Source organism: Pseudophryne corroboree, chromosome 12, assembly GCF_028390025.1.
Source record: "Pseudophryne corroboree isolate aPseCor3 chromosome 12, aPseCor3.hap2, whole genome shotgun sequence".
In the NCBI taxonomy this organism is placed as follows: domain Eukaryota; kingdom Metazoa; phylum Chordata; class Amphibia; order Anura; family Myobatrachidae; genus Pseudophryne; species Pseudophryne corroboree.
The window spans coordinates 131,843,678-131,866,893 of NC_086455.1; the positions used below are offsets into that span (position 1 = coordinate 131,843,678).

Sequence of the window (23,216 nt, forward strand, 5' to 3'; positions counted from 1 at the left end):
TTGAAATAAAAAATAATTTGGAAAAAAAAATGACCTTCAGGCTGTGTGCATAAGGTATATATGAAACATAAATGAATTGTGTGAATGTGCACACACTTGTTTAATGCACAAAATTAAAAATATTGGCTAAAATTACATTCAGGCTGTGTGTATAAGGTGTATATGAAACATAAATGCATTCTGTGCTAAGACTTAGGTCCCATCACCATGATATCTCATTATAGTATGCAATTATTCCAAAATACGGAAAAATCCCATATCCAAAATACCTCTGGTCCCAAGCATTTTGGTTAAGGGATACTCAACCTGTACCAGGAACTATAGGACTACCCCTGAGAAAATCAAAGACAGACTGGTATCCCAAATTGCCACAGCAGCAGGAATGGTGATGGTCCTGGTACTGGAGGGTTGAACTATGGGGTATTCACCTCGACTCTCCAACAAAGGATATGGTTAAACAGATGAGGCAATTGGTCTGCAATCTACATGAAATCATACGTTTACTTACACTCCCATGCTTCACAAAGTAAATGTTATGGAAGGAAAAAGAAAAAAAAAATAGCTTCAGCTAACACTTAAACAATGATGGGGGCAAATGTAATCTTGTTTGATTTGGCAAATGGGGACTTCTTTAAGTGGTGATTTATCCATGGGATCTTGTGGGGGGGGGGGGGGGGGGGGGGGGGGGAAGCGCACCTCAAATAATTAAAAGTGACTTTCATCAGTAAGAATAAGTCTACCCCAAATACACTGGAATACTAAACAATGATTTGTCGCCCTTACAGATTTACACACTTTTAAAGTGACAGCGAGGTGTTTTGGTCCTAAATTTTAAGCTACAGTTTGCACAGCTAATCTCAGATGACCAAAAAAAATAATAATAATAAAAAAAATAAAAATCGAAGCAGCTTTTTAAAATATAGTTGTTGCGTAAGCACATAGATCATATGTAAGTTACCTTCACCAAATATTAAAACAGTGTAGCATAAATTTAAGTCTAGCAATTATTGTGGTTTTTTTTTCAAAACAGCATTATACATCTCTAGTAGCTAAATAACACATGCATACCAAAATACTTATTTATACCCCATGCAAATAAAAAAAAAATAGGTATTAAATGCAAGTTAAACAATTTAAAAAACCCAGCAATGTTTCTCATTAAATGTGAAAAGATTACCTCCAACACTTTTCCTTCTCCGTCTCTTCCTCTCTCCAGAAGAGTTTAGATCACTTTCCTCAGGACCAGGGGTATCAGCACCCACATCTACTCCCAACATGCCTGGAATTCTCTCAAGGAGGAAGTCAGGCACACATCCTGGAAAATAAAAAAATGAGAAAATAGTATATAAAGATGTATTCATGTCGGATTTTATAGCCCTAACATTTCAGAGCACGAACATGATAAAAACAATAACTAGAATGGAATACTTAACAAAAAAACTGAACATAGGCTTTTATGTACACGTACACACAAACACACACACACTTACATAAAAGTAAACATCAAACTGAAACACTAAGTTTAACCTATCCTAATTTCCAAAGGGGTGACTCAGTTGTGGGTGAGGTGCAGTAAGAACACACAGAATGGCATCCTTTTCTGGTCCTCCATAAAGTGCCACACAATGGGCAAATGCAGGAAAATTGTTTAATACACAAAAAATACTTGGTCTGCTTGTAGCTGCCATTAGGCAGGAATACATAAAACATTAATTCTTCACAACTACAGAATACTGTCTGAGGAACACTGCTACCATGCTTACTGAATCTAGATGAAAGCCAACTTCCAATGGAGAGCAATCTTTAGAGCTCTAATTCAAGCTCACAAAGTCTTTCAGGGAAATCCAGTTCGCATTCAGACAGACAATGCAACAGCACTTGCATACATCAATCAAGGCGGAAAAAGCAGTGCAATGGCGATGAAGCAAACAAAGATTCTCAGAGGGGTGAAAAAAGTATGTACCAGCATTCTTGGCAACCTTCATCCCGGAAAGTGGAAAACAGGCTGCCGGATTACTTAAGCAGTCATTGCCATCCACCCAGCAGAGTGGTCACCGCATCCAGAGATGTTCAAACAACTAATTCAGATATGGGGTCCAGCCGGAAGTCGACCTTACAGCTTTGAGGTTAAACCACATATTACCCCTGTATGGAACTCGATCACGAGATAGAGATACCTCCTCAAGTTGATGCCTGATTACCTAAATTGACCATTACTCCATAATTAAATGCTGCTTCCTTATAAAGTCGCTTGTTGCAGAAGCGCATTCCTGGAGCAGGCATACATCTTCAGATTATCAAGGGCAGAAGTTCAATTGTTTTATCGTGCCCGTGCTCCCATCTAAAGTGACACGTGATCGGGGTGGGGGGTGGGGAAATGTACAGAGAGAAGACGGAACATGAATAAACATTCAGAAAGGAACAAAGCACGCCATGGCATAAAAGCTTAATTAAGAAATTATCAAACTGTTATCTGACAAAAAACTTGATTGAACCAAATTAACAAGAACACGCAGGCAGGCTGCACCGAGGTGGGCATCCAGTGTCCCCGAGCGGATTCAGAGAAATAGATTTATTGGTAAGTACCAAAATCCTCTTTTCTCCGTCATCCACTAGGATACTGGAATTCTACACAGCTGGGGACGTTCCAAAGATACTCCCACGGGTAGTAGTGCTGTCTGAAGCCTGGAGAACCCAACAGCCAAAACTAGAATCTTTAGCCGCAAAAGTGTCAAACTTGTAAAAATGAGTGAATGTGTGAGCAGAGGACCACGTTGCAGCTCTACAAAGTTGTCCCGTAGAGGCTCCTCTGGCAGCCACCCAAGAAGCTCCTACTGACCTGGTGGTATGAGCACCCATACGAAACGGAACTCTTACCACTAGAGACATACTTTTGTCTAATTGTAAGTCTCATCCATCTGGACAAAGTTTGTTTTGTAGCCGGCCAACCTCTTTTTGGACCATTATACAATACAAACAAAACATCTGACTTACTAAGGAAACTAGTTGCCTGTACGTAAACCCTTAATGCCCTGACCACATCCAGAGAACTGTCACCATCCGACACCTGAAAAGACGGGACCACAATAGGTTGATTAATGTGAAACACGAAACCACCTTAGGCAGGAACTCTGCCTTAGAACCAAGTTCCGCTTTATCCTCACGTAAAATCAGAAAAAGACTCTTGCAGGATAGGGCTCCTAACTCCGATACCCTCCTTGCTGAAGCCAATGCACGTAACAAAACTGTCTTCCAGGACACAAATTTAAGGTTTGCTCTTTCAAAAGGTTCGAAAAGGTCAATCTTAAAAATTCTAAAACCAGGTTTAAATCCCATAGAGCTGTGGGAGGACATAAGGGTGGTTGTAGCCTCAACACTCCCTGCAAAAAGGTCTTGTACTTCCTGTAAGGACGCCAGACGTTGTTGAAAAAAAATGGAAAGGGCAGAGACCTGTACCTTTAAGGATCCCAACCTCAAACCTCCGTCCAAACGAGCTTGTAGAAAGCGCAACAATCTGGTAAGACGAAACTGTCTGGGGTTCCAACCCATAGGCTGGCACCAATCCATGTATCTTTTCCAGATTCTATGATATAGTGTGCCGCAGTAACCGACTTCCTTGACGCTCACATTTTAGGGATAGCTGAACTGGGAATGGCCCTTTCTCTTTGTATCTTGGTCTCAAGATCTTCCCTCTGCAGCAACCTCCAAGGCTCCTCCGCTAGGAGACCCTTCTGATCCGAGTACCAACTTCTGTGAGGCCAGTCCGGCGCTATCAGAATTACCCAAGCTCTTTCCTGTTTTACCTTCTTTAACATTCTTGGTAATAGAGGAAATGGTGGAAATATGTATACCGGATAGTAAGTCCAGTGAATCGACAGCGCATCCACTGCCTCCACCACTGGATCTTGTGCCCTAGTCACATATCTCAGAAGTTGATGATTGTGTAGAGATGCCATTAAGTCTATCTGTGGAAACCCCCACCTTCTTACCACTGCCTCGAATACCTGGGGTTGTAGACTCCACTCTCCTGGGTGCATGTCTTGGTGGCTGATATAATCCGCCTCCCAGTTGTCTACGGGAATGAAGACTGCCGACAGAATTATGATGAGATTTCCGCCCAAGACAGAATCTTTGTAGCCTCCTTTAGGGCCCATCCAGCTTTCATTCCTCTCTGACTGTTTATATAAGCCACCGCTGTGACATTGTCGTATTGTACTCATGTGCCGAGCTCGTACTAGACTCTCTGCTTGAAGAAGCGCATTGTAGATAGCTCAGAGTTCCAGTACATTTATTGGGAGACTGCTCTCCTACTGGGACCATCTCCCCTGAAATTGGTGGTTGTCCAGTACTGCACCCCAACCTCTGAGACTTGCATCCGTCGTCAAGATGATCCAATCCCAGATTCTGAAACGCTTCCCATTGCTAGGTTTCTGTGGATCGACCACCAAATCAGGGAAATTCTGGTCTAAGACGTTAGGCAAACTTTCCTGCTCAGAAACAATGCATGCCTGACCCTGTGAGATCAGGTCCATCTGGAATGTTCTTGAGTGAAGTCTCCCCCAGAAGCCACATGCAAAGGTGTAGACACCCTCTGATTTTGCAAGACCTGTTGAACCATGCGCCTGATGTCTTAGATCTTGTCTTCTGGTAGAAAGACTTGTAGTTGAGTCGTGTCCAGAATCAGACACAAGAACTGAGACCGAAGTAAGTTGGATTTCCTGAAATTGACCATCCAGTCGTGTATAGTCAGGACCTGATGAGTCAATCTTGCATCTCTGATTAAAATTTTCGGAGACGGGGCCTTGTTCAATAGATCGTCCAGGTATGGTATTACCGTTACCCCCATAGATCGTAATTTTGCTACCATGACCACCATGATCTTTGTGAAGATCCTTGGAGCCAAGGACAGACCGAACGGTAGTGCTCTGAATTGGTAGGGGTCCTTCTCCACTCAGATACGCTTGATGTGGCGTCCAAATTGGAACATCGAGGTACGTGTCCTTTATGTTCATACACACCATGAATTCCTGTTCCAACCCTGCGATGACTGACTACCGGTTCAAGATGGAATCGATAAACTGTTAAAAATTGGTTTAACACCTTTAGGTTTAGAATGGGTCTGACCGAACCATCTGGTTTGGGTACCACAAAAAGATTTGAATAAAAACCCATCCCTCTCTGTGGTACCGGCACCAGAACTATCGCCTCTGATAAAAACAACCTTTGGAGAGCTGATTTCAATGCCCTTGCCTTTTGAGGACACTGAAGTAGACCCGTAGTAAAATACTGACTGTGAGGATGTATGAGAAAATAGGATTTGAATACCTACCGGTAAATCCTTTTCTCGTAGCCCATAAGGGATATTGGGGGAAACTAGTACAATGGGTATAGACGGGGTCAAAAGGAGCCAGTGCACTTTAAATTTCTTCAACTTGGTGTGCTGGCTCGTCCCCTCTATGCCCCCTCCCACAGGCAGTTATAGGTAAAAATGTGCCCGAAGGAGAAAGAACAGGATAACAGAAAGGGTGATGAGATTTACAACCAGCACACCATGAACATACAACCAGCAACGGCTGGTAACAACAGCTGAACAGGTAACTATAGAAAAAGAACCTGCAGAAAAGTCCACGCACTGAGACGGGTGCCTAATATCCCTTATGGACTACAAGAAAAAGGATTTACCTGTAGGTGTTAAAATTGAGGACGTCCAAAAGCTTCCAGAACGTGCAGAGACTGTTGCAGCACCGCTTGCCCAAACTGGGTATCCTCTTTGGCCAAGGTATCAAATTTGTAGAACTTCACAAAAGTGTTCTTACCCGACCATGTAGCAGCTCGGCATAGTTGCAATGCCGAGACTACACGGGCAGACGCCCAGGAAGAGCCCACTGATCTAGTAGAGTGGGCCTTTAGAGACTTCGGAACCGGTAAGGCTGCCGACATATAGGCCTGTTGGATAGTAAGCCTAATCCAACGAGCAATGGACTGCATCGAAGTAGGGCAACCCTTCTTCTGTTCATCATAGAGCACGAAGAAGGAATCAGTCTTTCTGATCCGAGTTGTACGCTTGACATATCTTCAAGCACGCACAGCACCCAATGCCTCCGGAGGAGCAGAAGCGACAGAACTGGACGGAACCACAATAGGTTGATTCAGATGAAACATGGAGACAACCTTCGTTAGGAACTGCTGTCTAGTCCGCTCTGTCCTCGTAAAAGACCAATTAGGGACATTTAGACGATAAGGCTCCCCAATTCTGAAACAGGTCGAGCAGAAGCCAGGGCCAGTAACATCACCGTCTTTCACGTGAGGTACTTGTCTTCTACCATCATTCGAGATTCAAACCAGGAGGACTGTAAAAATTTCAACACTACATCCAAATCCCAGGGTGCCAAAGGTGGCACAAAGGGAAGTTGTATGTGGAGTACCCCTTGCAAGGTCTGAACTTCTGGCAACACTGCCAATTTCTTCTGAAAGAAAATGGAGACAGCTGAAATCTGGACCTTAATGGAATGCAAACGCAAGCCCTTATCCACACCAGCCTGCAGGAAACGTAAGAAACACCCCAAGTGAAACTCTGCAGGCGGATACGTGCAGTCCTCGTACCAAGAGACACATTTCCTCCAGATAGGATAGTGTTTTGACATCACAGGTTTCCTGGCCTGAACCATGGTTGCAATAACCTTCTTGGAAATGCCGTTGAGAGCTAGGATGTTCAACTCAGCCTCCCATGCCGTCTAACGAAGTCGCCGTAAGCCCGGATAGACGAACGGTCCTTGTTGAAGAAGATCTCTTCTGAGTGGTAGAGGCCAAGGGTCTTGGACAGACATGTCCAGAAGATCCACGTACCACGCCCTCAGATGCCAATCTGGGGCAATTAGAATTGCCTGGACACCTTGATTCCTGATTCGCTTTAGCACTCTTGGGAGCAAAGGGATCAATGGAAATAGGTAGACCAGCCGGTACGGCCAAAAGCAACGCCAGTGCGTCCACTGCCATCGCATGAGGATCCCTGGTCCACGAGCAATACCAGAGAAGTTTCTTGTTGAGACTAGAAGCCATCATGTCTATTAGTGGGCAACCCCACCGATCGATCTCCTGGAACACCAGATGCTGGAGCCCCCACTCCTCCGGGTGGAGATCGTGACGACTCAGGAAGTCCGCCTCCCAGTTGTCAACACACGGAATGAAGATTGCCGACATGGCTCTTGCATTTCTTTCTGCCCAGAGGAGTAACACCTCTCGCATGCAGGCTCTGCTTTTTGTCCCTTCTTGTCGATTGATATATGCCACCACCGTGGCGTTGTCCGACTGTACCTGGATCGTGTGATCCTTGAGCAGAGGAGATGCTTGAAGCAGAGCATTGTAGATCGCCCGAAGTTCCAGAATGTTGACTGGAAGGAGGCTTTCATGGGTTGACCACCTGCCCTGGAACTGCGCCCCTTGGATGACAGCTCACCATCTTCTCAGACTCACATCCGTCTTGAGGAGAGTCCAAAACGTAATCCCGAAACTCCTGCCCTCCAGGAGATTGGAGGACTGTAACCACCACAGGAGGGAAATTCTGGCCTGAGGTGACAGCTGAATCATCTGGTGCATCTGCAGATGCGATCCGGACCACTTGCTCAGGAGGTCCAACTGAAACTTTCTGGCATGGAACCTCCCATACTGGAATGCCTCGTATTAGGCAACCATCACTCCCAACAATCTTATGCAGAGATCTACAGACACTCGAGCAGGTCGGAGCACAATGCGGACCATCTCCTGAAGTGTTTTTGACTTGTCCTCTGGTAGAAACACCTTCTGGGCCACGGTATCCAGCAAAATCCCCAGGAACAGGAACCTCTGAGTTGGCTCCAGGTAGGACTTCTGTAAGTTGAGGATCCACCCATGGTCGGACAGAAGACTGATGGTGCAGTCGATATGGAGCAACAAAAGCTCCCTGGATATTGCCTTTATCAGAAGATTGTCCAGATAAGGGACCACATTGATACCCTGTACCCGGAGTTGGAACATCACCTCCGCCATCACCTTCGTGAATACCCTCGGGGCTGTTGACAGGGACGAAGGGCAGTGCCTGGAATTGGCAGTGATCAGCCAGCAGTGCAAACCGCAGGTACGCCTGATGAGTAGGCCAAATCGTAATATGAAGATAGGCGTCCTTGATATCCAAGGAGACCATGAATTCCTGTTCTTCCAGACCCGCAATCCCTGCTCGCAGGGATTCCATTTTGAATTTGAACACCCTCAAATAAGGATTCAAGGATTTCAGATTCAAAATGGGTCTGACCGTACCGTCCGGCTTCGGCACCAAACAGGTTTGAGTAAAACCCTTTTCCGCGTTGCGGTAGCGGTACTGGAACAATGACGTGGGACTGGACCAACTTTCGGATAGCCTGTTGCAACGTAACTTGCATATCCTCCAAAGCTGGTGAACTTGATTTGAAAAGTCGTTGGAGGGTGGTACTGTCGAACTCCAGCTTGTAGCCTTGAGAAACGAGCTCCCTGACCCAGGCATCCTGGCAGGAGGTCTCCCAGATGCGACTAAAGTGACGCAGTCGAGCTCCCACCTCGAGGTCCCCTCGGGGTGGGCAACGTCATGCTGAGGCCTTAGTGGAAGAAGAACAGGTGGACTGTTCCTGAGAACTGTTTTTGTTGCAGGTTTTCTGGACTTACCTCTGGTGCCTCTAGCCGCATTGGAGGCACCTCTGGCCTTCAAATCGAAATGTGTGAGAACGAAAGGACTGGACAGACGGTCCCGGATAGGAGCGTCTTGCCGGCGGGGCCCCAGAAGGGAGAAACGTGGATTTCCCAGCAATAACTTTGGAAATCCATGCATCCAGTTCAACCCCAAAAAGCCATTCCCCAGAAAAGGGGAGGGATTCCTCATTACGCTTGGATTCTGCGTCGGCAATTCACTGATGCAGCCACAAGGCCCTGCGCAGACATCGCCATGGCAGACGTCCGAGCGTTAATGTTCCCCATCTCCTTGAGGGAATCACAGAGGACACGGGCATTTCCCCCCCGAGAGGCCCCACCTGAATTTGCGTGGCCCAAGAATGAATAGCACGAGTCATCCAGCCATCCGCAATGTCCGGTCTTTGTTAAAGACCGGCTGCAGTGTATATAGATTTTAGGGTAGTCTATCTTTCGGTCCCCAGGATCCTTCATTGTAAAGGAAACCGGGGTAGGCAGCACAGCCTTTTTAGACAGGCGAGAGACTGAGACATCCACCCCAGGGGGTTCCTCCCAAAATTTTCTACCTTTAGGAGCAAATGGGAAAGTGTGCAAAAAATGTTTGGACACTTGGAATTTTTCGTCTGGATTTTTCCAGGCCAGTTTGAATAAGTCATCTAACTCTGGAGAATCATGGAAAGTGATATTGGGCTTGTTTTGTACAAAGTAAAAACTGCTGTGATGCAGCGTCCTCTAGAGCGAGATTTAGCACATCCCTTATAGCCAAAATGAGGGGTTCAATACCCTGAGTGGAATCAGGATTCCCACTAATGGGATCCAGGTCATCGCCATCATCCTGAATATCATCATCTGAATCCGATAGCAGAGCAGGTAAACCACGTTTCTGTGGACCTGCATGAGCGAGGTGGGCTGTGTATGTGCCCTAGCAGTTAAATCTGCAACAGCTTGTAGGAGTAGCTGAGACTTCTGCACATTAGCAATGAGCTGGGAAGACATATCTGACATCATAGTCTTAAGAGACCCTAACCAGTGGGGCTCTGGGCCCTCTCACCCAGCCCCTTCACTGATTTGTGAAGATTGACTGAATTGTTCATAGGAAACAGAATCATTAGATAATGGAGAGAATCTGGTGACATACACTGCACAGCTTGTGTTTACCCATATTTCACAGTAAGCACAATAACATACACACAGTTATAATGTAAGATGACCTATTGTATGTGAGAGAAGACACAGATCAGAGAGGAAACCAGCACACCCCGAGCTGCACAGCCCCAGTGAGGCTGTGTTTCTAAACACAGTAAACACTAGCAATTTAAGTCCTACAGAGTAGCAGGATAGTGTACAGAAGCGGCTCTCCCCCCTTTGCTACACCCTGTACCAGTTTTCCAGCATGTCTTGTGAGGTACGAAGCGCTGTGTGTTCTGTAGATGGCTGCTGTAAGCAGAGGAAGGCGCTAAAACGTCTCAGGTCAAGAAGAGTTAGCTCCGCCCCCTCTAATGGCGCCAGAGCTATAATGAATATTTATACTGGCAAAGTCTCCTTCATAGCTTAAAACATCACAAGTAGTGCTAGTTAAGCCTTTTGTGTCAGTTCTACACGGGGGATCTTAGCGGGACCCCCACAGGAGGGTCCCGTACGCCACGCCCATGGTCAGCCGCACTTTGAACTGGGAGACTCAACCTAGCGGTGCAGTCGGTTTGTACTCACCACCGATGTCACCTTCAGGCAGCGTTAGGGGTGTGTGGCGTGCTGCGGCTGTGACAGCCAAGCCACAGTACCCCGCTGAACAACAATCCCTCAGGATGGTGGTCCTGCAGCGGGAAAGCGGCTCTGCACCTCGTAAGGCCGGTGACCGTTACCCCCCTAACTACCACGGTGCAGGAATGCTGCTGCCCAGACAGCTTCCCGAAAATATTAAGTTTAAAATTAAATTGAATAAAACTCTCTGGAGCTGCAGAGATGTGCATCCTCTCCTGATGGCACTTTTTTCTAAGCTGCCTGTGGGAGGGGGCATAGTGGGGAGGAGCCAGCACACCCAGTTAAAGAAATTTAAAGTGCACTGGCTCCCTTGGACCCCCTATCTATACCCATTGTACTAGTTTCCCCTGATATCCCTTATTGAAGCTAGTGAAATTCTATTTTATAGCCCTGGGATACAATATGGTTGACCCATACATCTGGGAGAGGTTTCAGCCCAGACTTCCTGAAACCTTGTCAACCAGGCACCCACCTTGGGAGACAGTCTCTGATTTTTTTATGGGTTTAAGCGTCCTGTTTTCGGTTTGCTGACTGGGGACGGTCTCTGCCTCGGTTTCCGCGAGACTGTCATCCAAAACCTCCAGCTCTGGCACGAAAGGATTGAGATCTAAATGAAGTGAAGGTCGGTCCTGAATAACTTTGTCTGACAGCCAGTGTGGTGGTAGGGTATGTAGTAGGCAAGACAGTAGATTTTCCAGCCGTGGCCTGTGAAATCCATTTGTCCAATTCTGAACCAAAGTATCCCCTACAAAGGGAATAGCCTCTACGGCTTATTGAGAGTCCGAATCCACCTGCCAATCTCTGAGTCATAAAATACGTCTTGCCGACACTGCTGAAGCTGAAAATAAGAATTTACTTACCGATAATTCTATTTCTCGTAGTCCGTAGTGGATGCTGGGAACTCCGTAAGGACCATGGGGAATAGCGGCTCCGCAGGAGACTGGGCACAAAAGTAAAGCTTTAGAACTACCTGGTGTGCACTGGCTCCTCCCCCTATGACCCTCCTCCAAGCCTCAGTTAGGATACTGTGCCCGGACGAGCGTACACAATAAGGAAGGATTTTGAATCCCGGGTAAGACTCATACCAGCCACACCAATCACACCGTACAACCTGTGATCTGAACCCAGTTAACAGCATGATAACAGAGGAGCCTCTGAAAAGATGACTCACAACAATAATAACCCGATTTTTGTAACAACAACTATGTACAAGTATTGCAGACAATCCGCACTTGGGATGGGCGCCCAGCATCCACTACGGACTACGAGAAATAGAATTATCGGTAAGTAAATTCTTATTTTCTCTGACGTCCTAGTGGATGCTGGGAACTCCGTAAGGACCATGGGGATTATACCAAAGCTCCCAAACGGGCGGGAGAGTGCGGATGACTCTGCAGCACCGAATGAGAGAACTCCAGGTCCTCCTCAGCCAGAGTATCAAATTTGTAGAATTTAGCAAACGTGTTTGCCCCTGACCAAGTAGCTGCTCGGCAAAGTTTTAAAGCAGAGACCCCTCGGGCAGCCGCCCAAGATGAGCCCACCTTCCTTGTGGAATGGGCTTTTACAGATTTTGGCTGTGGCAGGCCTGCCACAGAATGTGCAAGCTGAATTGTACTACAAATCCAACGAGCAATAGTCTGCTTAGAAGCAGGAGCACCCAGCTTGTTGGGTGCATACAGGATAAACAGCGAGTCAGATTTTCTGACTCCAGCCGTCCTGGAAACATATTTTCAGGGCCCTGACTACGTCCAGCAACTTGGAGTCCTCCAAGTCCCTAGTAGCCGCAGGTACCACAATAGGCTGGTTCAAGTGAAACGCTGAAACCACCTTAGGGAGAAATTGAGGACGAGTCCTCAATTCTGCCCTGTCCGTATGAAAAATTAGGTAAGGGCTTTTATAGGATAAAGCCGCCAATTCTGAGACACGCCTGGCTGAAGCCAGGGCCAACAGCATTACCACTTTCCATGTGAGATATTTTAAGTCCACAGTGGTGAGTGGTTCAAACCAATGTGATTTTAGGAACCCCAAAACTACATTGAGTTCCCAAGGTGCCACTGGAGGCACAAAAGGAGGCTGTATATGCAGTACCCCCTTTACAAACGTCTGAACTTCAGGAACTGAAGCCAGTTCTTTCTGGAAGAAAATCGACAGGGCCGAAATTTGAACCTTAATGGACCCTAATTTTATGCCCATAGACAGTCCTGTTTGCAGGAAATGCAGGAAACGACCCAGTTGAAATTCCTCTGTAGGGGCCTTCCTGGCCGCGCACCACGCAACATATTTACGCCAAATACGGTGATAATGCTGTACGGTTAAATCCTTCCTGGCTTTGATCAGGGTAGGGATGACTTCATCCGGAATGCCTTTTTCCTTCAGGATCCGGCGTTCAACCGCCATGCCGTCAAACGCAGCCGCGGTAAGTCTTGGAACAGACAGGGTCCCTGCTGGAGCAGCTCCCTTCTTAGAGGTAGAGGCCACGGGTCCTCTGTCCTTACTCCTCTCCTTCGTATGATTCTCAGTACCTTGGGTATGAGAGGCAGAGGAGGGAACACATACACTGACTGGTACACCCCCGGTGTTACCAGAGCGTCCACAGCTATTGCCTGAGGGTCCCTTGACCTGGCGCAATACCTGTCTAGTTTTTTGTCCACCTTTGGTTTTTCCCAACGGTTCACAATCATGTGGAAGACTTCTGGGTGAAGTCCCCACTCTCCCGGGTGGAGGTCGTGTCTGCTGAGGAAGTCTGCTTCCCAGTTGTCCACTCCCGGAATGAACACCGCTGACAGTGCTATCACATGATTTTCCGCCCAGCGAAGAATCCTTGCAGCTTCTGCCATTGCCCTCCTGCTTCTTGTGCCGCCCTATCTGTTTACGTGGGCGACTGCCGTGATGTTGTCTGACTGGATCAGCACCGGCTGACCTTGAAGCAGAGGTCTTGCTAGGCTTAGAGCATTGTAGATGGTCCTTAGCTCCAGGATATTTATGTGAAGTGATGACTCCAGGCTTGACCACAAGCCCTGGAAATTTCTTCCCTGTGTGACTGCTCCCCAGCCTCTCAGGCTGGCATCCGTGGTCACCAGGACCCAGTCCTGAATGCCGAATCTGCGGCCCTCTAGAAGAGGAGCACTCTGCAACCACCACAGGAGAGACACCCTTGTCCTTGGTGACAAGATTATCCGCTGATGCATCTGAAGATGCGACCCGGACCATTTGTCTAGCAGATCCCACTGGAAGGTTCTTGCGTGGAATCTGCCGAATGGGATTGCTTCGTAAGAAGCCACCATTTTTCCCAGGACCCTTGTGCATTGATGCACTGAGACTTGGCCTGGTTTTAGGAGATTTCTGACTAGCTCGGATAACTCCCTGGCTTTCTCCTCCGGGAGAAACACCTTTTTCTGGACTGTGTCCAGGATCCTCCCTAGGAATAGAAGGCGTGTCGTCGGGATCAGCTGCGATTTTGGAATATTGAGAATCCAACCGTGCTGTCGCAGCACTATCTGAGATAGTGCTACCCCGACTTCCAACTGTTCCCTGGATCTTGCCCTTATCAGGAGATCGTCCAAGTAAGGGATAACTAAAACTCCCTTCCTTCGAAGGAGTATCTGAAACTGATAGTGACAGTTCTGTACCACAACCCTGAGGTACCCTTGGTGAGAAGGGTAAATTGGGACATGTAGGTAAGCATCTTTGATGTCCAGAGACACCATATAGTCCCCTTCTTCCAGGTTTGCAATCACTGCTCTTAGTGACTCCATCTTGAATTTGAACCTTTGTATGTAAGTGTTCAAGGATTTTATTGACCTTGTGTTCAAGGACCTTGATTATCACCTGCTGGGAATACAGCTTGTGAATGGCTTCCAATACTGCCTCCCTGTCTGAGGGAGACGTCGGTAAAGCAGACTTTAGAAAACGGCGAGGGGGAGACGTCTCGAATTCCAATTTGTACCCCTGAGATACCACCTGAAGGATCCAGGGGTCCACTTGCGAGTGGGCCCACTGCGCACTGAACTTCTTGAGACGGGCCCCCACCGTGCCTGAGTCCGCTTGTAAAGCCCCAGCGTCATGCTTAGGACTTTGCGGAGGCGGGAGAGGGCTTTTGTTCCTGGGAACTGGCTGTTTGCTGCAGCCTTTTTCCTCTCCCTCTGCCACGGGGCAGAAATGAGGCGCTTTTTGCCCGCTTGCCCTTATGGGGCCGAAAGGACTGCGCCTGATAATACGGCGTCTTCTTAGGTTGAGAAGCTACCTGGGGTAAAAATGTGGATTTTCCAGCAGTTGCCGTGGCTACCAGGTCTGATAGACCTACCCCAAATAACTCCTCCCCCTTATAAGGCAATACTTCCATGTGCCTTTTAGAATCCGCATCACCTGACCACTGCCGCGTCCATAAACCTCTTCTTGCAGAAATGGACAGCGCGCTAACTCTTGATGCCAATCGGCAAATATCCCTCTGTGCATCACGCATATATAAAAATGCATCTTTCAAATGCTCTATAGTCAGTAATATACTGTCCCTATCTAGGGTATCAATATTTTCAGTCAGGGAATCCGACCATGCCACGCCCGCACTGCACATCCAGGCTGAGGCGATTGCTGGTCGCAGTATAACACCCGTGTGAGTGTATATACATTTTAGGATATTCTCCAGCTTTCTATCGGCAGGTTCCTTTAGGGCGGCCGTATCAGGAGAGGGTAGTGCTACCTGTTTAGACAAGCGTGTGAGCGCTTTATCCACCCTAGGGGGTGTTTCCCAACGTGCCCTATCCTCTGGCGGGAAAGGGTATGATGCCAATAACCTTTTAGGAATTATCAGTTTTTTATCGGGGGAAACCCACGCCTCATCACACACTTCATTTAATTCCTCGGATACAGGAAAAACTACAGGCAGTTTTTTCTCACCAAACATAATACCCTTTTTAGTGGTACTTGTATTATCGGAGATATGCAATACATTTTTCATTGCTTCAATCATGTAACGTGTGGCCCTAGTGGAAGTCACGTTTGTCTCCTCATCATCGACACTGGAGTCAGTATCCGTGTCTGTGTCTGCCATTTGAGGTAACGGGCGTTTTAAAGCCCCTGATGGCGTTTGAGACCCCTGGACAGGCACAAGCTGAGTAGCCGGCTGTCTCATGTCGTCAACTGTCTTTCGTAAAGAGCTGACACTGTCACGCAATTCCTTCCATAAGCTCATCCACTCAGGTGTCGACTCCCTAGGGGGTGACAACTCTATAATAGGCAATTGCTCCGCCTCCATCTCATTTTCCTCCTCAAACATGTCGACACAATCGTACCGACACACCGCACACACACCATGAATGCTCTGATAGAGGACAGGACCCCACTAGCCCTTTGGGGAGACAGAGGGAGAGTATGCCAGCACACACCAGAGCGCTATATATATATATATATATATATATATATATATATATATATATATATATATATATATATATATATATATATACACACAGGAATACCACTATAAAATGTGCTTTTCCCTTTATAGCTGCTGTTATTATTAGAACTGCGCCAAATTAGTGCCCCCCTCTCTTTTTTACCCTTTTCTGTAGTGCAGGACTGCAGGGGAGAGTCAGGGAGACGTCCTTCCAGCGGAGCCGTGATGGAAAATGGCGCCCGTGTGCTGAGGAGATAGGCTCCGCCCCCTTCTCGGCGGCCTTTTCTCCCGCTTTTTGGTGAGTTCTGGCAGGGGTTAAAATACATCCATATAGCCCTGGGGGTTATATGTGGTGTATTTTTGCCAGCCAAGGTGTTTACATTGCTGCTCAGGGCGCCCCCCCCTAGCGCCCTGCACCCTCAATGACCGAAGTGTGAAGTGTGCCTGAGTAACAATGGCGCACAGCTGCAGTGCTGTGCGCTACCTTGTTGAAGACTGATGTCTTCTGCCGCCGATTTTTCCGGACCTCTTCTTGCTTCTGGCTCTGTAAGGGGGCCGGCGGCGCGGCTCTGGGACCGAGCTCCGAGGCTGGGCCTGTGTTCGGTCCCTCTGGAGCTAATGGTGTCCAGTAGCCTAAGAAGCCCAAGCTGGCTGCAAGCAGGCAGGTTCGCTTCTTCTCCCCTTAGTCCCTCGATGCAGTGAGCCTGTTGCCAGCAGGTCTCACTGAAAATAAAAAACCTAAAACTAAACTTTCACTAAGAAGCTCAGGAGAGCCCCTAGTGTGCACCCTTCTCGGCCGGGCACAAAAATCTAACTGAGGCTTGGAGGAGGGTCATAGGGGGAGGAGCCAGTGCACACCAGGTAGTCCTAAAGCTTTACTTTTGTGCCCAGTCTCCTGCGGAGCCGCTATTCCCCATGGTCCTTACGGAGTTCCCAGCATCCACTAGGACGTCAGAGAAATACGTGATGCTATCCTAGCATCTTTTGCAGCTTGGCAAAGAGAAGTGGCCGACTCACGGATATGCTCCGCTAAGAAATCTCCTCCTGGTTACCCTCTTCTGTCACTGCACTGAATATTTAACCAGCCCAGGCCACAACAGCCTTACTGACCCAGGCACTCACAAGCGTTAACCTGTGTGAAGTCCATGTTTGTGGCAGCTGGAGCATAAGCGCCGTGTCCAACTTGTGGTCCAAAGCATCCTTGAATATAGTTACATTTGGTATAGGTAAGAGAGTCTTTTTTGACAATCTAGCTAAAGATGCATCCACATTAGGTAGGATCTCCCATTTCGTCATGACCCCTTTAGGCAAGGGATAGTTTACGGTAAATTTCTTGGGCAATTGTAAATGCTTATCTGGTTGTTTCCAGGCTTCACCCATCTGTTCCTGAAGTGTCTTAGGAATGGGGAATGCTGCAGTCTGTGGCTTTTGAGACTCAAACAGGTCAAAAACCTCAGGTTCCTTGACTTCATCCTCCTTGATGTTAAGGACCTGTTTAACTCTTCAATAAGGGATTCTAACCCTTGACCTCTGAATCCTCCTCTGGAGCGGAAATCTCAAATACCTCCTCCTGCGACTCCCGGTCCTCGTCCTCTACCAAGAGACCCTCTTCTTCCTCTTGCAGAGCAGGAAGGGGTCTCTTTATGGATTTTCGGACAGGTTTCTCTACCTGTGTAGGATTATTAAGTCTAATCAGGAATTCTTCCATAGTTTTAGAAAATCCCGCAGCCCATTCTAAATATTGCTTGCGAAAATCCACCATTTCTCTGGACAAATCAGCTAAGGCATTTTCCCAAGATCCAGATGAACCACTAATCCTGGCCTGTGCGTCCAGTCCTAGATATGTGTCGCACACCCCGGAGTCGCGAACACTTGCGCTCTTTTTTTCATGTTTTGAACACACAAATTTTTGTGTTTTTGGTTGGTGCTTTAGAAGCCATGTTTGTAGTACACGACAGCCTGTAGGTATAAAGGAGCAATGAACACTTGGGAGATACTCAGCTGGTTCTTTCTATTAAAATCAGTAGTAAAAAAAATTAAAAATTCTTGTACCAGCCCTAGGTTTACAAATCCCACACCATCAACTTTTATTGCAGGATGATCCAGGTTTGTTTAACTCCCTTGGTGTTTCTGATGCTTCACTCCACAGGAAGTGTCAGTAGTATCCTTTGGGAGATTATATATGAGAATCAGTGAGATTTTGGCCCTTGCTCAATCCCCCCTCCAAGTCCAGCCCGCTCCTAAGCGCGCCTAAACAGTATCTAAAATGGCCACCGCTACAATTTTTCAATCACATCATAGTCATAATAGCCGGAGCCAGTGCCGCATACGGTCTTATAATCCCCTGCTCAGCACCTCACCTTCCACGGCGTCCCTTGCGCTCCTTCCCCGCTAAATTACCTCAGCGTTGGATGTGTAATCTGAATCCCCCGCTACCTGCCGTGTTTGCCGCCTGGGATCCGTGCGTCTTCGGCGGTTACCCCCTGACCGGAGACGGTACGCTGATGCCCGCAGTAACAAGCTCCCCCGTCCCTCTGGAGAGATGATCGCGCAGGCTCAGGACGCCCTTGTCGCTGCAGGGAAGGAGGGGGAAGGCCTTTAGGTAGTACTCGCTGTGGATTCTCAAATGTGATCAATATCCCGGTGGAAGGGATCCGCTGGTCACCAGTACGCTGACGAGTATCTTAGAAAACCATGTTCCCTCCCTTGGATGAGTGGGATTACATTCCTGCAATCTTACAAAAAAAATAATTACATTTCTTCACAGGAGCCAGAGCTCTCTGATGTACTTCTACCTCCTTAGCACAATTTTTCAAACTGGAGGGATAGGGGCGTAAAGGGGGAGGAGCCAGCTGTGCATTGCAATTAATTTACATATATTGTGCCACCTCCGGTCTCCATTCGTCACACCCCAGCTGTCTAGTATTCCAGTGTCCCCTAGCGGATGACTGAGAAAAGTCCCCGTATTGTGGCTAAACTAATGGGTTCTACGCAAAAATTGCAGCTTGGACGCCCCAAAGGGTCACTTTTTGCACTTTCAGCTAGTCACCCCTGGGGGCTGAGAGCTGAAATGCAGGTGCTGGCAGCTGCTCATGCCCGAACGTAGCAACAATTGAATTGCTACATCGGGCATCCAGCAGTGGACAGCTGCCAGCAATAACAGATTTATACCCAAAGTGTTTGTAGTGTTTTTCTCCTCCACTCTATGAGGGGGTGTGCAATAGATTTTGCAGAACTAAAGTTCTTGTGAAATGTCAAGGCACAGAACAGTATATATAAAGCAACACTGCAGACCAAAGAACTCAACTTGTTCGCTGCCTTCACAAACTCTATATGGAGCTCAACAGAGGCCATTGGAGAGCAATTATCTTCTACGACTACAAGAGTGGTCCGCGACAGAACGAAATTTTGAATGTGTGTGACCTGCTCTTGGGGAGGAAGCACCGTCAAGAACCAGTTTGAATGTTTTGCAGAACATCGGCATGGGAAGACTAGGAGCGCTGCGGCCGATCTGTTTCTGCCATCACCAGGGACAACGTTGCTGTCGTGCGGGCCACAGTTGAGGTGGACGCCAGGGTTACCATGTTAGATGGGATAGGCATCTCATCGGGATTCATCCACTTGACACTCCACAAAAAGCTTGGCCTGAGCAAAGTTTCTGCATGATGGGTGCCCCATCAGCTAACTCGAGAGCAAAAGGAGGCTCAGGTGACTTGACGCCAGAACATGCTAGCCAGGTAACAAACTCTATCCAGGAGTTCAGTGGCGATAAATCCTGAATCTACACTTTCGAGCAGTCCGTCCAGTGGATCCCAGTAGGAGATGTTCCACCACAGATGTTCCGACGTATGCGCAGCCAAACAGATGGTGGCAGTTGTGGCCAAGACTGGTCATGTAGCTATCGTACCACTCATGCAGCAACACACCATCACTGGGGATTGGTACGCCAACCAATGCCTGCCGCAAATGCTGGAAGCCAATTCCAGGTTCCTAGTAAGAGTTGTGTTTGTGGTGCCCTTCTCCATCACAACAAATCACCTGCCCACAAGTCCAGGAAACTGGTGGATCTTCTGGCCCATGAACGCATTCAGGAGCTTGGTCATCTGCCATATATTTCAGACCTGACCCCCTGCAACTTTTGTGTTCCCGCGAATGAAGCGCAGGATACGTGGCTTTCGTTTTGAGTGACTGGAAGCTGCAGTAGAGCCCTTCATCCAGCATGCAGAAGACATACCTGCTTCGGACTGGTCAAGCTACTTCAGCAAGTGGATAGAACGCATACAACTTTGCAAAGACTCCTCTGGCGAATATTTATTAAAAAAAATAAGATTTTACTCACCGGTAAATCTATTTCTCGTAGTCCGTAGTGGATGCTGGGGACTCCGTTAGAACCATGGGGAATAGACTGGCTCCGCAGGAGATAGGGCACTCTAGAAAAGAATTAGGTCTACTGGTGTGCACTGGCTCCTCCCTCTATGCCCCTCCTCCAGACCTCAGTTAGGGAAACTGTGCCCGGACGAGCCAACATTACAAGGAAAGGATTTTGGAATCCAGGGTAAGACTCATACCAGCCTCACCAATCACACCGTATAACTCGTGATAACCAAACCCAGTTAACAGTATGAACAAACATAAAACAACAGACAACCTGATGTAATATAACAAAACCCTTAGTTAGGCAATAACTATGTACAAGTAATTGCAGAAGAAAACCGCACTTGGGACGGGCGCCCAGCATCCACTACGGACTACGAGAAATAGATTTACCGGTGAGTAAAATCTTATTTTCTCTAACGTCCTAAGTGGATGCTGGGGACTCCGTAAGGACCATGGGGATTATACCAAAGTACCCAAACGGGCGGGAGAGTGCGGATGACTCTGCAGCACCGAATGAGCAAACTCAAGGTCCTCCTCAGCTAGGGTATCAAACTTGTAGAACTTTGCAAATGTGTTTGATCCCGACCAAGTAGCTGCTCGGCAAAGTTGCAATGCCGAGACCCCTCGGGCAGCCGCCCAAGAAGAGCCCACCTTCCTTGTGGAATGGGCCTTTACTGATTTCGGATGCGGCAACCCTGCCGCAGAATGTGCCTGCTGGATCGTGTTGCAGATCCAGCGAGCAATAGTTTGCTTTGAAGCAGGAGCACCCAGATTTTTGGATGCATACAGGATAAACAACGACTCCGTTTTCCTGACCTTGGCCGTTCTGGCCACAAATCTTCAAAGCCCGCACTACATCCAGTAACTCGGAATCCTCCAAGTCCCTTGTAGCCGCAGGCACCACAATAGGTTGATTCATAAGAAAAGATGACACTACCTTCGTCAGAAATTGCTGACGTGTCCGCAATTCTGCCCTGTCCATATGAAAAACCAGATAGGGGTTTTTATGTGACAAAGCCGCCAATTCCGACACACGCCTGGCTGAGGCCAGAGCCAGCAGCATAACCACCTTCCACGTGAGATATTTCAACTCTACTGTTTTTAGTGGTTCAAACCAGTGTGATTTTAGGAAACCCAACACCACGTTAAGATCCCAGGGTGCCACTGGAGGCACAAACGGGGGCTATATATGCAGCACTCCCTTCACAAAGGTCTGAACTTCAGGAAGCGCTGCCAGTTCTTTTTGAAAGAAAATGGATAGGGCCGAAATCTGGACCTTAATGGATCCCAACTTTAGGCCCAAAGACACTCCTGATTGTAGGAAGTGAAGGAACCGGCCCAGCTGGAATTCCTCTGTAGGAGCCTTCCGGGCTTCACACCAAGGAACGTATTTCCGCCATATACGGTGATAATGCTTAGACGTTACTCCTCTTCTTCTTATGATTCTCAGTACCTTTGGTTTGGTATGAGAGGAAGAGGGGGGAAACACGTTAACCGACTGGAACACAGACGGTGTCACTAGTGCGTCCACAGCTATCGCCTGAGGGTCTCTTGACCTGGCACAATACCTCTGTAGCTTTTTGTTTAGACGGGACGCCATCATGTCCACTTGTGGCAGTTCCCACCGGTCTGTGACCTGTGTGAAGACTTCTGGATGAAGTCCCCATTCTCCCGGGTGGAGGTCGTGTCTGCTGAGGAAGTCTGCTTCCCAGTTGTCCACTCCCGGGATAAACACTGCTGACAGTGCTCTTACGTGATTCTCCGCCCAACGAAGAATTCTGGTAGCTTCTGTCATCGCCACCCTGCTCCTTGTGCCGCCTTGACGGTTTACATGAGCCACTGCGGTGATGTTGTCCGATTGGATCAGCACCGATTTGTCTCGAAGCAGGTTTACTGCCTGACTTAGGGCATTGTATATGGCTCTTATTTCCAGGATGTTTATGTGGAGACAAGTCTCCTGACTTGACCACAGGCCTTGGAAATTCTTTCCCTGCGTGACTGCTCCCCACCCTCAGAGGCTCGCGTCCGTGGTCACCAGGACCCGGTACTGAATGCCGAATCTTCGGCCTTCGAGAAGATGAGCACTCTGCAGCCACCAGAGGAGCGACACCCTTGCCCTGGGGGATAGGGTGATCATCCGATGCATCTGTAGATGTGATCCTGACCACTTGTCCAACAGATACCATTGAAAGGTCCTCGCATGGAACCTGCCGAAGGGAATGGCCTCGCATGATGCCACCATCTTCCCCAGGACTCGCGTGCACTGGTGCACCGACACCTGTCTTGGTTTCAACAAGTCTCTGACTAAAGTCATGAGCTCCTGAGCCTTTTCCGGCGGGAGAAACACCCTCTTCTGGTCTGTGTCCAGAATCATGCCCAGGAAGGGCAGACGAGTCGTAGGTATCAACTGCGACTTTGGGATATTCAGAACCCAGCCGTGTTGCTGTAGCACCTCCTGAGAGCGTGCTACACTGAACAGCAACTGTTCCCTGGACCTCGCCTTTATAAGGAGATCGTCCAAGTACGGGATAATTGTGATTCCTTGCTTCCGCAGGATCACCATCATTTCTGCCATTACCTTTGTAAATATCCTCGGTGCCGTGGAGAGACCAAACGGCAACGTCTGGAATTGGTAATGACAATCTTGTACCACAAACCTGAGGTACTCCTGATGAGGTGGATAAATCGGGACATGCAGGTACGCATCCTTTATGTCCAGCGACACCATAAAATCCCCTTCTTCCAGGCTTGCAATGACCGCCCTTAGCGATTCCATCTTGAACTTGAACCTTTTCAGGTAAATGTTCAGGGATTTTAAAGTTCAAAATGGGCCTGACAAACATTGTGGAATAATACCCTCTCCCCCGTTGCAGGGGGGACCTCCACCACCACCTGCTGGATGTACAATTTTTGAATTGCCTCTACCACCAATTTCCTTTCTATGGGGGAAGTTGGCAGAGTCGACTTGAGGAAACGGCGCGGGGGTGTC

General features: G+C 47.9%; 1 protein-coding gene across 5 annotated transcripts in view; it reads right to left on the reverse strand.

The window, feature by feature from the left end:
* ARHGAP11A (Rho GTPase activating protein 11A) overlaps window positions 1–23,216 on the reverse strand; it is a 188,912-nt gene that overhangs the window by 81,005 nt on the left and 84,691 nt on the right. For all 5 annotated transcript variants that reach the window (XM_063948031.1, XM_063948032.1, XM_063948035.1 and 2 more), the window contains exon 6: window positions 1,178–1,315. In XM_063948031.1, coding sequence (XP_063804101.1) covers window positions 1,178–1,315 — 138 coding nt within the window. The remainder of the gene's footprint in view (window positions 1–1,177; window positions 1,316–23,216) is intronic.